Consider the following 17040-nt stretch of genomic DNA (forward strand, 5'->3'; position numbering starts at 1 on the left):
ACCAGGTAGTCAGGGACTTTGAAAGAATAAGATCAGAAGCCTAATGACAAGGAAATCTGGGGCAGGCGTATGTGAATGGACCTCTCAGGATGAGCACAAAATGTGAGGATATTCGTGTCCCATGTGATGTTCATAGGGCAACCACTGCAGTGAATGACTTCCTTGCTCAAATGGACAGGCTGACTCATCCTCTGGATGTCAGTCATCCTCTTTCCCTAGCATCCCAGTGCTTGCTCAGCGGGCTCATGTACAAAGTAACTGTGGCAGCAGGGGCAGACATTATACATGGAATCAGCAACATGAAATTCTTCTCACCAATACTGATCTTACTATTGTCACTGCTGAGTGCCTAACCTGCTAAGAACAGAGACGAATCCTGAGCCACCAGTAGGGCCTCACTTCCTGGGAGACACCAGCCACCTGGTGGCTAATTAATTACATTGGATCCCTTCTCCAGTGGAAGGGTCAGCAACTGTTCTCATGAAAATATTAATTCTGGATATGAATCCTAAGTCTCTTCCTTTAAGACTACCAACCATAATCTTACAGATATGGTTATCTCTCACAACATAAATTCTAAATGAGAAATTCATTTCATAACAAAAGAAATGTAGCAATGGGCTCATAGCTATGAAATTCATAGGTCTTTCCATGTACCAAATCACCCAGAAGTGGCTGGCTTGATAGAATAATATAATGACCTACTAAGACTTTGAACCAGTGACCAATATATGATGTTATTTCTCCCACTGCCAGAATACATGGGTCCAGGAATCGCGGAATAAAAATAGGATGGATTTCTCTCAGTATTATGTTTAATAACCCACTCACAGAATTTTTTATTACCATCCCTATAAAGGGGCTATGCTGATTTGGTGGTCTTAGTTCCCATGGAAAAAAAATGTTTCTACCAGGGCACACAAAATGGTTCAAGTGAATTTGAAGTTGAGACTGACATCTGAATATATTAGGGTCCCTATGACACTAAACCAACAAGCAACAAAAGAGGTTCCTATAATCGCTGGGGTGGTTGATCCACATTATTACAGGGAAATGGATCTACTGCTACACAATGGGGTCAATAAGAACTATGTCAGGAGCCCAGGGCTTCTCTGGGTTGCCTCTTAAAATTCTCTTATTCAAGAGTGAAAGTTAAGAAACAACCAACTCCTAAGGACTCAGACCTTCCAGAATGAAGATTCGCCCATGCTACTAGGTAAAGAGGTGGCCAGGAGCAAAGAAAAATGGAGTAGAGGAAGAAGTTATAAATATCAACTACAGCTTCATGACCAGTTATAGAAACAAGTACTTAAGCAAATCTACTTCATTGTTTGTTCTGTATATTTTTGTATATATTAACCATTTTTTCCTTCCCCTACCCCCTATCAAGTTATATAAGAAATGTTGGTCGTAGTGCACTTGACAGTTTAATCGAGGTGGGATTGTGACTGAACCAGAATAAGTAACACCACTAAGGATAATAGTAACTGATGGAACTTTACTTTTCCCCTTTTGGGGGAGAGGTGAGAGTTTCTTCCTTTGTACAAAAGATAGTAAAATCTGCATAGACTGAAGCATAAACTGTTGCTGTTGTACAGACATTTAAACCTGGGTAGAAGGGTGTGCGTGGCTGCTTAATAGCTAAAAGGGAAGGTTGTGCTCGTTACTCGCCATAGGCACTCAGCTCCCTCACTTACACACCCTCCCTCCTATATTCTGCTCTGTTCTCCTGGGGTTGGGACATGCAAACTACATTTCCCGACTTCTCTGCCAACTGGACTCCTGTTAGGTTTGGTCAATAGGAGGCACCACTGGGAAGTCAGAGGCAGCACAGGTTCTAGCACCGTGGTAGTTGTTGGCAATGGCTGCAGCGGCAGCAGGGGTGGAGTGACTGTGAATGCCAACAGAACACAGGTAGTACCTATCAGCAACCTTAGCTCTGGTCCAGGCAGTACCACTTGAGCAGATCTAGGATCAATTACAACAGTCTCCAATAGTGCAGCGGCGGGTACAGGCTCCTAGCAGTTTCTGAACTCTGAGAATATCACCCTCCCGTAGAACAACCTAACTACATTTACCAGTTCTCCAGGAAAAAAATCATCAACACCCTAGAATGACATACAACGAACCAAAAATCCCCTCTAATTAATGGAATAATCAACAGGTAGGTCTAATTTAATTACAAGGGTGTCTGAAAACGAGACAATCAGACGGTACTGCCACAGTCACAGAGAAGCACTGCCAAGAAGCGCTACTAGGCATGCCACAGCATCTCCTTATTTCTCTCTCCCATCAGTTATAATTTATAATGACATCACTGTACCTCAGATTACAGTGAGGGAGATTTGCCTGGCCTTTCTTCCATCACTTGGCCCCTTATTTTAGAAGCACAGGTGGCTTCAGGAACACAAATATCCTTTCTCAAACATAAATGCCTGTCTATACTTTTGGTACAGATTTTAACACAAGCTTTTATTTTATGGCTTCTCTCCTTATGTCATAATAAATATATTCTGAGATTATCAGACTTTAACAAATTTCATCAGAAATAAAAAAATAGTATCTCCATATGATTTCCTCCCTCTGGTAAGCCAAGTTCATTTTGTGTAAAACACTTCTTCCCTTGTAAGTTTTCATTTAAATTGAAGAATTTTATTTTAATTTGACTCTCCAGTCCTATCACTAGTAAGCATCATGCAATTCTGGGACCCCCAAAGAAAGCAATTGTAAATCAAGTTCTATAGAACTTCTTTAATTTGTATTTAAACTAACCATTTATCCAATTCCACAATGAAATCAGTGTTATATTTTTCTTAACATTCAACTTAAAACATTAGACAGAATAATCTGAATGGGGGAAAAATCATTATCAAATGCTAAAAATGTAAACATGAAGGAAGTAAACATGAAAACAAATCTCTTTTTAAAAATTTATTTAATTACAAGAAAATTAGCCAGAAAATTGCACAGTTCCAAACAAATCCTCTGTATAAACACAAGGGCTCATTCACCATCATCTTTTTGTATTTATCTCTCAAATAACATTCCATCTATTGAACCCAGCCTATACTGGCAAAATTAGAATACATGGATATTTTTACTGTTTAATATTCCATAAACAGAATTGGCTTTTGTCCTGAAGTTATGATGGTGTCTGTCATTTTGCTTCAGAGAAAACTCTAAAATTGTTCCCTTATGAGTATTTCAATTAGCCACTCTCAAAATCTAATGCAAAAAACAAAAACAAAACAAAACAAAAAATGCTGTTGTTTCACTAAAAGATACCTGTCTTCCACTTCATTTTACCAGCCTAAGTACAAATTCGGAGAAAAGCTTCTTAAGTCCTGCAGTTTCAAATTCCTTTTGTAACTCATCCAACGATGAATACTCTTTGACTTCAAATGCCAGAAACCTGCATTATACAAGAGAAACTCATGAATATGCCTAAATTTGTCAGAGTATAATTATCGATTCAGTTGCTTTTCCATCTGCAATAGTACTAAATTATACCTTTTGTGTTCTGTCTGTACTTTTGTTTCAAACAGTACACTAATCATTTTCTCTTTGCATTTCTTTCCACTTGAGTCCACATCTACTTTGCAGGTTTTCTGAAGAATCAGGTACTCCTAAATGATAAATCAGTACGTTAAATACATATCTTACTCTGAATCTCAAAGTCCTAGTTTGAAAGGAGCCATAAACCTATAGGCTTATTTCCACGCTTACAGAGTACTCGCTTTCTGAATCAAGCAGTAAGAGAGTTACACAGTGTTTTCACATACTTTGAAGCATAACATTCTGGTGAATGCTGGAGTAAAGGGTCTAATCGAACTACGTAGGCTTAAATCTAGACTAGATCTGATTCTAGGGTTAGTTATCTAGATGCTCTGTGCCTCAGTAACCTATTCCATAAAATGGTACTCGTAACACCTACCTTATGGGGAAGTTGTGATGATTAAATGAGTTCATACATATAAAGCACTTAGAGGAGTGCTTGGCACAACAGTGCTTAATATAGTACCAGCTACTGTCATTATTATCACTTCCTCAAGGTCGGAATGAAGTTAACAGGCACACAGTACCGAACACTCCAAATTGATGGCATCTATAAATATGTACCTGTAATTCTCAATCCTGATATACAATCTTATAAAAATTTAAGGGATATTTACATTAAATGGCATTTTAGGGACAGCTAATAAAAAAGAAAGAACTCCTTAAAAAGTACCCTACATTACCAGAGGTCAAGCCATATGATTAAATAAACTAATTAACTGATGGATCCAATCTGAGAAACAACATCTGCAAAACAGCTACACTTAGCCTAATACACCCAAGTTGGCTTAAAGAAAAATCTGAGCCTTTTGGGGATATATGAGCAAAGAAATTAATTTGTATTCATTTTGTCAGCCAGTATTTTATCCAAAAGGATCAAGCTTTATAGATACACTGTAAATCACCTTAAAATTTGTGGTTCCAGGGCTTGCCTGGTGGCGCAGTGGTTAAGAATCTGCCTGCCAATGCAGGGGACACAGGTTCGAGCCCTGGTCCGGGAAGATCCCGCATGCCAAGGAGCAACTAAGCCTGTGCACCACAACTACTGAGCCTGCGCGCCTAGAGCCCGTGCTCCACAACAAGAGAAGCCATCGCAATGAGAAGCCCACACACCATAACAAAGAGCAGCCCCCGCTAACCGCAACTAGAGAAAGCCCCCACACAGCAACAAAGACCCAATGCAGCCAAAAATAAATAAATTAATTAAATAAATTTAAAAAAATATATGTGGTTCCTTGGTCAGACCCCAACCCAATATCTTTATTAAATCTGAAAATCTGTTATACCTATACACTTTAACCCAGCACTACTCTGGTCAACTGAAGTTATTATCCAACAAGTTTTGTGATAAGAGCCCAACACAAAAAAGCTAGGTAGTTATCCTACAAATCTTTAAGATGATAGGTTATGCAAGATAAATCTGTTTCAAATAAATTCCATTGTAATTATTCTTGACCCAACCCACCTGAAAGCACAAAACCTATTAAGTGATTTGCAGCTCTTTTAAGATTTAAAATATAATAAGCAGCTTTGTCCGGTCCCACATAAAGCAGGTTAGATGAGTTTAGAATGAGAACTTGAAAACTCTGAAGAAGATGATGATTTTGAAAGCAGCTGCTGAGACAAGTCAGGTGGAAAGCAAAAGTTAGGGAGGAGGTGACAAGCTGACAGCCCTAATGATTCTACTTCCACTCACACTAAATCCTGGTTAGGAGGGAACAGCTCCTCTTTTCAGGTATAACAGATACCAAGTTCAAGTGTCAGAACATATCTTTAACTTCCAAAAAGTTAAAATTTTTGCAGGCTACCCACAAATATACACCTTGCTGTGTGCCTAACTAAGGAAAGAACTATAAATACGCACAAACTTTTAGTGCAAATTTATAAAATTTAGGCTCAAAGCTGATTACAGAAACAAACACTGATGTACCACAGAGATTTTTTAAATAACCTATCACTTTCATTAAGTGGCATGATTTTTAAAACATAATCTTCTACTTATTCTTCAAGCTTTTCAAGTCTGTAGTTGTAATTAGAAGTTAAAGACAGTCTTTAAAAAGAAAGATCCATTAACATGGTAAGAGTGAAAGCAGAAACATCTTAATGATTAATCTGTCCCACTGTTATCAAACACACTTATAGACACACCATTTTAGCAGAAAATAGCCAAATTCATATGCAACATTAAAACTTTTTGGCACCTTGATGTTGTTTCTGTCTCCCTGCAGTAAAATCAGTATTATTTTACCCATGAACATCAGTCTTCCTGTCAGCCTTAAATCGGAAGCCCACTTCTCCACACTTTTGACATATTTAGTCTTTGCTCTCATATGATCTAAATGCAAAAGAGTCATCCACAATCCATCATCCACAGTCGTACTTGCTGCAGAAATGCACTTTTCACTGCCACCTCCAGCTTCTGGCCGCTTGAGGATGTGCCTGAGATTCTGCTGAATCCAGAGAACTAGCTCATGAACCATAGGTTCCGACAAAAGGGTCTCTGCTTGCTCCAGTAACTTCTCCTTCACAATCTCACACTCAGCCCTGGTCAGGTGTTCGGAGTTAACCACAATACCAGGCCGACATGACGGGTAATTGACCGGTAAATGGAACACCAACTGTAAGGGTATATCCGCATCCATAAATCCTTCGGCTCTTGTGAGTATTCTGAACACAGTCCCATCTGTCTCTGGAAAGCATCCAAAAATAATGATTAGCTGCACCTAATTCAATCTGAATGGAACACTAACAAGTTAAAATTTTTGTTTCAAGTGTCAATTTATTTTTCATGTGAAAACTAAGTTATTTTATGAAGCGATACGTCACACTAAGAAAGCCATGATTTACAGATTCTTACTTTCAGCCATACATATATATTCATAGAATCATGCTCACCAGCACCCAGGATTTCACTGGCATTTATAATTGCCATTATCCCATTTTTATTAAGGTTACCAGAAAGGTTTCTCATCATATGATTTTTTTTCCTCCCCAGACTTAGTTGATAATTCAGAAATTCCTAATAAACTCATATGAACATTCAAAGAAACAGTATTGTGTATTTATAAGATCAGTGATTAGTTTAAAAGTTATACACTAAATCCGGTGAAAGTCATGTTGCAGTGAGTCTGAATCAAACCAAATACTGGATCCCGTGTGGTTGCAGGGGTACAGAGAAAACCATGACTGTGCGTACACAGTAACTGCCTGCACCCGCTCTTTCTCACTTCAAATATATTCGTATCAGTGTAACATGAAGGCAGCGGGAGGAACTAAAATTGGGCAGACATCAGTTCAGCTGTTTCTGGCTCCAGAAGGAGGAGGGGGAAAGGGGAAAGCGCACACAGGATACGAGATGAAACACTCTGCTCTCTTTCAGATTTGCTCCACTTCACCCCTCTGATGTGTTCCACACCACTTCACCCCACTTTTCAAAAGTTGATAAAACGTCAGGCTGATTCATTCTGCAGGGGGCAGAAGCACACAGATCAGAAGAGCAGAGTAGAACCGAACTGGGTGCTGACGAGGCTCTTTGAAGCTAACTTGCCTCCGTCTACCCTACTTCTTTCTCCACAGCCCTTGTTTCATTCTCCTTCACAAGACAGGCAGTCAGATTGTTCTAATTTTCATACCTGGATCGCTGCTCAACACCCTCAACAATGGAAACCTGAGTGCATTCCCATTTTAAAGAACCTAACAGAACATTAAAATGGCTCTCTAGTCATCCAATTCCATTTATACAGACGCTGTTGTTACAGACATGGATTCATACGGGACCAAACACATCCATTACACCAGGTTTTTCTTTAATAGAATCTTCAGTATCAGCTGCAAAGCACTGCCGTTTTAGAACACCACCCCGAAACCCAGGCAGTAACCATTATAAAGATCATATTAGGACAACCCTGGTGGCGCAGGGGTTAAGAATCCGCCTGCCAATGCCGGGGACACGGGTTCGAGCCCCGGTCCGGGAAGGTCCCACATGCCGTGGAGCAACTAAGCCCATGCACCACAACTACTGAGCCTGCGCTCTAGAGCCTGCGAGCCACAACTACTGAGCCCGTGTGCCACAACTACTGAAGCTCGCGTGCCTAGAGCCTGCGCTCTGCAACAAGAGAAGCCACCGCAATGAGTAACCCATGCACCACAACGAAGAGTAGCCCCCGCTCGCCGCAACTAGAGAAAGCCCGCACACAGCAATGAAGATCCAATGCAGCCAAAAATAAATAAATAAAATAAATAAGTTTATTTAAAAAAAGATCATATTAAAGTGATATAACTTAAATTTGTATTACATAAGTAAAATATATGCTGCATAATGGAAGATTTTCCAAACAACTTAGTACATTCCTCTAAAATCCATCACCAGTTTCTCAAAACCCTTCTTTCTTCTATCCTGTTACTTATCCTTTGTAAAAAATATTTTATTAGTAAAGTAGGCTCCCTAGATATCAGTTAGATCACTGCATTTCACTAGATAAAATGGGCATTATAAATAGACCTACAGACATATGACCACTAGGCTAAATAAACCCATCAGAAATCATCTAGAGGGTCCACTTTCCCTCTCAAGGGGGAGGCATAACTTTTAAAGCTCTTCATTCATCATTCAACAAACATTCACTGAGTACCTACTAGGCCCAAGGCACTGTACTAGTCTGAGAGAAAACAACAGGTAAGACACAGATCCTGTCCTCTTAAGTCAATCCAGTTTCATAACATGAAAAAGTGGACAGAGCCAAAGTGATCTTCCTCAACTTCTCTTCTATACCTAAAAATGTCTTTACTTATAAACATACATACATATAATTTCTATAAACCTGTATTCTATATATTTTTTATTTCCATGGAGATAACTCTCCATGGGAATGGCATTTTTTAATGTTTTCTGAGCAAAGGGTGCCTCCCTGCTGACAACTTGACTACAGCCCTGTGAAAATGATTTCAGACTTCTGACCTCGAGAACTGTAAGAGAATAAATATGTGTTGTTCTAAGACACCACATTCGTGGTTATTTGTCACAGCAGCGACAAGAAACTAACACAGTATCTGTGCTCACAAAGCAAGCTTCTCCCCACAAGCAAGACTCCCTTTCTGGTAAAAACCCTGAAACCTAGAGTGTTCTCCAATCTCTGCCATCTAAACAGCCACCTATTCCTCCCCAGGGCAGTGACCTAACTGACAGAAACAGGCAGTCCAGGGAGAAGGTCTTGAAAGCCTACTGAGCTGGCTCTTCAAATCCTTACCAACTTTCATTCTTCTCTCTTAGTGATTTTCTGGCCCTAGTCAGCAAAGAAAAAAGCAATAGGAGAAAATCCTGACTTCCTCCTTAGAAAAACGTGAAATTATTAGTTATAAGCTTAGAAGGAAAACTGCTTTAATTTTATCAAGAATTGGAAAGTATTAACAACCTTCCTACTTGGTCTTCTCTTTGACTCCCTCCGTAGCTACACACGCACACACACACACACACACACACACAGACACACACAAACACAGGAGCTGCAAGCTGAAATTACAAAAAACGATGCTATCTCTATAAGAAAATGAAAATCCCAACAACATACCCCATTCTGCTGATATTTAATGCAGGAATAAAATTACGTATTCTTTTAAAAACTCATTTTCTCCTGGGCTTCCCTGGTGGCGCAGTGGTTGAGAGTCCGCCTGCTGATGCAGGGGACGCGGGTTCGTGCCCCGGTCCGGGAAAATCCCACATGTCGCGGAGCAGCTGGGCCTGTGAGCCATGGCTGCTGAGCCTGCGTGTCCGGAGCCTGTGCTCTGCAACGGGGGAGGCCACAACAGTGAGAGGCCCGCATACCGCAAAAAAAAAACAAACCTCATTTTCTCCCGAAAACTCTAGAAGTATGTATATTACCCTTCCATTTCTCATCTGCCTTGTTTATACATGCAATTAAACTGGCTCTTTTTTGTCTCAGAATTTTTCATGTAATCACATGTACTGTCAGTCTGATTTTGGGGGGGGGGTTCCATTAAAAAAAAGAAAACAAGGTTGTCCCTATCTACTTTAAGTTTATTAACAGCTTAGAAACAGAGTGATTAACAGAAAAATAATGGTGTTCTACATCTAATGCTAATCTCTGGCCTTCCCTGGCACCAAAAAACTCTAGTCATTAAGTTTAACTCACAAACTCATCATTCTCAATAAACATCTATGCCCTAGAAAATTTATGCCTGCCCTACAAATCTAAAATTTTCATGAGTTCCAAGACTATTTTCATCTATTCTAAAGATCCTACCAAAAGATGTAAGTCTGGCCTCTGGTTGAAGCTTGCATACATATTCCCTAGTTTGGGTTTTTTTTGTTTTTTTTTAATAAGTCATTGTACCTTAAAATAAGTATATCAATTTCATAACTAAAATGGTTAGTTTCAAACCTTATTCTTCCTTACAAGTACATGAAGTAAATTATGCTCCTAACAACACTCCAAACAACAGAAATTCAAACTAGAGAAACTGAACTGAACCCCAAATTCCATACTGTTATTTTTAAGACTTTACCCTACTTCATAATCACACGCAATAGAAATTCAATAAATGCTGTCCAATAACAGAAGAGAGTGGAAAATGTAAACAAAATTTAAGAGGATGAGTTCTTCAAGATTCATTTAGAGCCCATTAAGAAATCATTTATATACCATATACAACTGACTTTCCCTATACTTGGTTTTTTTTTTCTTTTTTGCAGTTTTATATGTCCTCAGGGTAAGACTTTGTTCAGAAAACCACTAAAAAGCCCCCGACACCCTCTCTTACCTCACTGCACAGGATATTTTTCCTCTCGCTCCCAGGTGGCTCCCCACAAGTATACATCCACCAGTGCTTCTTTTTATGTTACAGCTGGATTTTTATATATGTTTAACGTGGTTACAGAAAAAAAAAAAGAAAACTAAAAGTAAGTGAAGCGGGCTTCCCTGGTGGCGCAGTGGTTGAGAGTCCGCCTGTCGATTCAGGGGACACGGGTTCGTGACCCAGTCTGGGAAGATCCCACATGCCGCGGAGCGGCTGGGCCCGTGAGCCATGGCCGCTGAGCCTGAGCGTCCAGAGCCTGTGCTCTGCACCGGGAGAGGCCACAACAGTGAGAGGCCCGCATACCGCAAAAAACAAAAAGAAATAAAAGTAAGTGAAGCTAAAAGTGGCAATCCCATCCTTTAGAAGTGAAGTTCAAGGCTGATTTGATTTTAGAGATGACCTCAGTACTGACAATCAGCAGGAAACAGGGCTGAGCAGATTTAGAGGGGTCAGTGGGTGACAGTCACGATTCATTTTGCAAGATGGCCCAATCCAATCTGAACGTTAGTGTTAGCAGAATACAAAAAGCTACTCTGAAGCTACTGTGCGAACATATCATATGATTTTGAGTCTTACACACCTCCCATTTTACAACTTCTTTATCTGTAAGATGGTTTCCAGAAACACAACTCCACATATAATGAGCACTAACTATGGCAATATAATCTCTGTGACCTTCAATTACCTCATCAGGAAAATGAAGATTTATAACAATACCAATCCTATCTACCTCATAGGTACCTACACAGGCATGCACACACACTCCCCTTCAGAACCGTTCTGAACATAAGTGGGGTCATCCCCGTTTCTCTGCTCTGGGTGCTCCTCTTGTTCTCTTTTTTCTGGACAGGTGTCATCCTTGCTCTCCAAGAACTGTTTTCCTGATGCAATGGCCGCATATCTGTTAAGGAGCATGACCCAGTGCAAGAGTCCATATACTCTGGAGCCTGGTGGTTACTCAACCAGCCCGAGCATCTGTTATCTTCTTTATAAAATAAAGTTAAGAATACCCCTCATCGGGCTTCCCTGGTGGCGCAGTGGTTGAGAGTCTGCCTGTCAATGCAGGGGACACGGGTTCGTGCCCCAGTCTGGGAAGATCCCACATGCCGCGGAGTGGCTGGGCCCGTGAGCAATGGCCGCTGAGCCTGCGCGTCCAGAGCCTGTGCTCTGCCACGGGAGAGGCCACAACAGTGAGAGGCCCGCGTACAGCAAAAAAAAAAAAAAAAAGAATACCCCTCATCAAGTAAGATGCATTTAAAGTATCAGGTCTGTGGTAGGTGACCCCATTAAACCTGGCACCTTGCCTGACTGCACTGCACAGGGAGAAAAAGAATACCCCTGGTTTGATCTGCCCACAGCCCTCCCTAGTGGACAGAAATAGGAGCTTACATAACTTGCACCCATCAGAAACAGTTAAACCTGATGCCTCTTATGACCTTTCTACAACCATCACAAAGAGGCCACAGTGTATGTAAGTCCCCTGAAATTCTCAGCACAAATTAGTCCAGCTAAAGAATTCAACTATTCAAACTCTTCAATCTTATGACCTTCACAGATGACCCTAGAGTTGGCAGCCTGAGCCTTCATGGGCTATCTCGTACCAGAAGTGCAATCCTACCCAATGTTAACCTGATTCCCGTGGCAACAAGGAGCAGCTTATTTGAGGGGAAGGCCAGGAAGGAACTGATGGTGTCCAGAATGTTCTGGTGTTCAGAATGTTCTTATATTCTCCAACCCAAGCTGACAGTGACCATGACAGTGGTAGCCAGCAGCCCACTGTATATTTACTGAGGTCTATTAAAGAAGTCCTTACCTTACCCTTAATTCCCAGTTGTGAACATCAAACGTCCCAATTTCAATCACTGAATTGTTCTATTCTCCAATGAACCTTTCAGCAACAAAATGTCCTAAGTTGTTACACTGAATTCTTTTATAATTCAATTACTTACTGATGCCAGAACACTGAATTAAATTAATTAGGAGGCATGGCTTGAAAGTCATGCTCAATTTAACAGCAGATAAAGGGTCCACAGTGCTCTTCATATTAAGAAATTGCTCTTTCTTTCTTTCTATGCTTACTTTTTTGGGTTTTCTCTGGCCTGTCAGCAGTGTCGTATGCTCAACCACATACTCATGACCCAGACCACCACCACTCCATCCTCTTTCAGGTGTAATGGGAAATCATAGGTTCATTTTCCCAGGATATTCCTAGTTGAGCCATAATAAAGGAATTTAAGAAAACTGATGACCTCTTCAAACAGCCTGCCTCTAGCAGAAGTAATTATCAATAAAGAGAGCCATAGAGACAGCAAAGTAAGATGACAAAGAATAACAAATGCTATCTAATCAGAAGAGAGGTGATGAGAAAACACTAAAAGTGAGTACATCCTTTCATATGGATTTTAAACAATTGTTTCAGAAAGCTACAAGACAGGCTAGGCACTGAAAAGAAAGCCGCTTCATTACATGAATTGGTTCACAGTGCCCAGAACATAACAGTGCTCAATGAACGTATGAACACGGGTGATCAAGAAAGAATATATGAAAAGGAGCCAACTCCTGCTCTGTAGGTGAATAACACACCACATAGATACCAGGAATGGATCCCAACCCTTGATGGCTTTCTCACAACATTCAGAACACTGTAGACTACCTTCTTAAAGGTCAACCAATTTATGGTCAAAAGGACAATTTTAATAGTAGCTGAAACATAATAGAAGTTTAAACCTTATGCCAAAAAATTCACAGAATGTATTTGAAAGCTAAGTGAAAACTGAAAATTATGTGCATCACTGCACTTTTTCATAAACTGAAGTTTTGGGTTTTATTTAATAGAAGCCATAGACAGGCAGAGAATAAGTTTTCACTATCATGAAAATATAGCCAAAAGAACCGTCCTAGACTGTAAGCTCCTAGAGGCCCTGAGCAGTCAGTGTCTTTGAAACCTTGTCAGCGCTTCCGGGGACTCAATAAATGAGTTGAATGATTAATGCGCCCCCAAGAGCCTGTAATTGGCAACCACCTTTCAGCCGACTAGAAAAAGCAGGAGAAAAGCAATCAAACTGAGAGTCCTGACTGAGCACTGGTCGAATTCAAAAATTCATTTAACAAACATTTACTGCATACCTACCACGTGCCTGGCACTGTCGTAGGTTCCTGCAGTTTTGTGATTACAAAACGGACAGGGTCCCTGACCTCTTGCAACTTGAGACAACCAAATACCCATATAGTTAAACTGTGGTGGGTGCCCTGAAGGACATAATGCATGGTGCTTACAAAGCACATAGTTCAATTTGGGGAAGCTGGATTTAAACTAGGGGTGTCAGAAAAAACCTCTTTTCAAGGTCAGATCTGACGGGTAAGTACAGGACGGCCAGGGAAAGCGTGGGGGGACGCTTTCCAGGAGGGCGCGGCTGGCTCGTAGCGCTCAGCGAGTTGAGGAGTGAGACAGGCGAATTAGAGGGTGCAACGGCAGAGTGGGGAGGGGGGGTAACAGGCGGATGGAGGGGGAAGGGCGAGTGCGGGTGCGACGGGAGAGTGGAGGGTGGGACGGACGAGTGGGTGGTGCGGCGCGGGAAGCAGGAACCGGTCCACTGGCCGCACGAGCCTGTGCATTATGCTCTCCGTTCACTGCAGAGTAGCGAGCAGGGGCGCGATACTATTCACGTTTTGGGGGTCGCCGCACTCTCCCGCCTGCTCCCACACAAGCCCAGTCCCGGAGCGTGTCATTTCATCATTCAACTACCCCGGCCCCCAAGTGTGGGCCTGGGGCGGGGAGCCCAGCCTTGGTGGTGGGGAGCAGAGGGCGCCCGGTCCGTCTGGCGCGGGGGTAGTCACCTGAACTACTCAGTATTTCCCACTCGTCGGGCCCGCAGAAAATCGCACCCAGGGCCGAGAGCTCCTCCCGCACCGGCTCCGCCATGGCCGCGCCGCTCGGCTGGCTCAACACCTCCCCTTCCGCCGCCGCCGCCGCCGCCCCCGCCGCCGCCCCGGCCCCCGCCCCGGCCCCGAGCAGCGCTGCAGGGCTGCCACCGGGGGGCGCCCCGCGTCTCCTCAGCGCGCGGCGGGCGGGAGGCCCCGAGAAGCCCCGCCCGCAAGCTCCCGCTCACTTACTCCAGGTGCGAGGCTCCGCGCCCTCTCGGGGGGTTTCTGTCCGAGGGGGGAAGGCCCCGTGGTGTCTGCCAGAGGTCACCGTGCAGCTCACCCGCTGCTTTCCTGACAGAGGGAGGCCTCCCAGCAAAGCCCGAAATTCTCTATCTTTAGCTCGGGCTTTGAACACTAGCCCTTCCCGCCCAGACTTGGCCTTGAAAGGAACTTGGAGGTTAAGAGGAAAAAACAAGCAGCGAAGTGACCAGAAGAGGTTAGCCCCTGTCTGGCTCAGAATTGAACTAGGTGTTGGGGGTACTGCAGTTAACAGAACACACGAGATTCTCCGCCCTCCTGGAGGCACTAGCGACCCAGGCGGTCTGGGACACCCGGAAAACGTCCGGGGCAGGAGCAACCCCCAGATGCTGAGCGGCAACTGGAGCTCGGACTCTGGACCAGAACCGGGTTTCTGGGACGTCCTTCTCCTAACAACTGTTGCAGAAGGGGAGGGTTGGACCTACCAGCTTTGGCATTCTAAGGATGTGACTGGGGTGACCCGGAACCTTTGGGGGAACTATGCGCCCGGGTGCCGGGAACAACGACATAATTTCCCATTTGTCTCCCGCCTTCACAGGGGACAGACCTGCTGAAATCGGCCAGGAGAACTCCTGGGCCTTTAGGGGTACAAAAAGTATGACAATATAGCAAACGCTAGCTTTTCAGTATTACTTATTTTGTGATACTTGACGCATACAAAGCAATGTGATTCTTGAAGTTTAATAATGAAATGCTCATCCTTGAACTCGGCACTTAAATTTAAGATTGTTTGCAGTTCCAATAGGGTAACAGAATTAGCAATCCATTCTGTTTCAACTTTGATTTCGTGAACAAGGTTACAGTGATTGTGTGTGATACTCTGTCAGTCAGCATGTTTGGCTTGTCCTTTTGTTTGTCAGGTAACAATTTAAAATTTTGCAGCCTCAGATAGTAGCTGGTCTAGCTCATGGAGGTCCCACAATTTTTTGTTTGTATCAGAGATAACATTTTCTGAGATAAATAAGGGAATTTAGATGGCTACACAGTGACTCCTGACATTGACCTACAGAAGTCAGGAAAACGGGTTTGATTTGAAGACTGGATTCATATTACCATCATCAGCATCATTCCCACTGTTACTAAAAAGAGATTTTAAAAAGGAAAAGATACTGGCTTCCGAGAACAGAAAGGAAATCCAACAAGATAAACTGCAGGAGAAATGCTTCTCAGAGGATGCCATGGGATTTCAGTGACCCCAAGCAATTAAGAGCACTGCTGTGTACATAACTGGAAAGACAAAGGTTTATTTAAACGCATAATTGTCTCTGATGTGGCCAATTTTTATTTAATAATAATAACTCCTTTGAGTTATTTCCAAAATAGCAGTTCAGTAGGTTCATAATTAGCTGCTAAAGAGTTTGGTGAAAAGAATAAATTTTTAATTTAAAATATCATTAAATTATTTTTGATTTTAGCTTGAAGTCCAATGTTAGTATTAAAAGTGGTAGGAAAATATTAATTTAGTTGTTTGACTTATTTATTAAAGATTGACCAAAAATCAAGTAGTTCATATCTTATTTTTAATTTCCCAAATTAAATATAAGTGATATGAGTGAAATAATGTGAACAGTAAGACTACAGCTGTCAGAAATATTTGGAGGCAATCCCTAAAGCCTGCTGTCAGCAAGGTGATGTAAGAGTACATCAATCTATTTAAAATTTTCTTGTCAGTAGGTTTTTTCTTTGCTCTTCCTTTCTTCATTGATTTCTTAACCTACTTCTCATACTCCATTTAGTATGTTTAAATAAAAAAGAAGTCGATATGAATGTCTTTTAAATTGATACTATCCTAAGGCCCTGAAGTCCCATGAATAAGTTTCTACTCTCTGACATTTGGAAGTAATCAACACAGAGAAAGCATAATGTCAGCTTGATATTTCTCACACTATGAAAATATCAGCTACATGTCAAATATCTAAAGCCTACCTTAATGCAGTAAGTTTTCTTGTATTCGTAAGCTACTGAAAATTCTAAGTATCTAAATGTGCTATGATGTCTAGACATGTGGATGAATGTCTGGTTAACACATTTCTCTTTCTCTCTCCACTTGCCTGCCCCCAGTAGTGTATGGTTTCCTAGAACAATATTATTTATACATGCAACTTTTCTAAATAGTTGCTTTCCCAAGACCATACAAAGGAGTAGCTTTAAATCTCTCACCTCCAGTTAAAACCACTTGCCCAAGAGAGAGTTATTTTAACTTTTCTAGGAAAACGTTTCTACTCACTTTATCATGTGTAGTATGTAGATTTAAATACTCAACTCTGTCTGCAATTTTAAGTCAAACCTTGTAGAATTGGACATAGAAATGAGAACACACAATTTTAAGAGTATTAAGAGAGGTTAAGTGTTAGTATCATGTCAAAAAAGCTGAGAATTCTAATTCTGAAGTGAGTGGGGGTGTGATAAGAAAAGTGATCATATTAAGACCATGAGGCAAGTAAAAATGCTTTCAAGAACCACTAAGAGGGCTTCCCTGGTGGCACAGTG

At 41.7% G+C, this 17040-nt stretch overlaps 1 protein-coding gene across 3 annotated transcripts; it reads right to left on the reverse strand.

Annotated features, from left to right (window-relative positions):
* Positions 1-2841: 2841 nt before the first annotated feature.
* On the reverse strand, positions 2842-14316 carry RWDD3 (RWD domain containing 3). 3 transcript variants are annotated; one of them, XM_081222746.1, is made up of 4 exons: positions 14206-14316; positions 5757-6238; positions 3511-3626; positions 2842-3412 (listed from the first exon to the last, which is right to left on the reverse strand). In XM_081222746.1, the coding sequence occupies exons 1-4, from the start codon at positions 14288-14290 to the stop codon at positions 3298-3300; spliced, it is 798 nt and encodes a 265-aa protein (XP_081078872.1). In that variant the 5' UTR covers positions 14291-14316; the 3' UTR covers positions 2842-3297. The 3 variants fall into 3 exon arrangements, with proteins under 3 accessions (XP_081078872.1, XP_081078871.1, XP_081078873.1); XM_081222745.1 differs by having other exon boundaries at positions 2843-3412; positions 5757-6244; XM_081222747.1 differs by having other exon boundaries at positions 3290-3412; positions 5804-6244.
* Positions 14317-17040: the final 2724 nt, after the last annotated feature.

This window comes from Mesoplodon bidens (genome assembly GCF_964165515.1).
Source record: "Mesoplodon bidens genome assembly, chromosome: 2".
NCBI lineage: Eukaryota > Metazoa > Chordata > Mammalia > Artiodactyla > Ziphiidae > Mesoplodon > Mesoplodon bidens.

What these genes read in the sequence shown, in the direction of transcription:
- RWDD3 (XM_081222745.1), bottom strand. Translation starts at nt 14,290, where the DNA reads ATGGCGGAGCCGGTGCGGGAGGAGCTCTCGGCCCTGGGTGCGATTTTC. An exon ending in GAGACAGAAACAACATCAAG is followed by an intron (nt 3,627 to 5,756) that starts GTGCCAAAAAGT and finishes TTTATCATTTAG; the next exon opens with GAGTACCTGATTCTTCAGAA. An exon ending in GTACAGACAGAACACAAAAG is followed by an intron (nt 3,413 to 3,510) that starts GTATAATTTAGT and finishes TGTATAATGCAG; the next exon opens with GTTTCTGGCATTTGAAGTCA.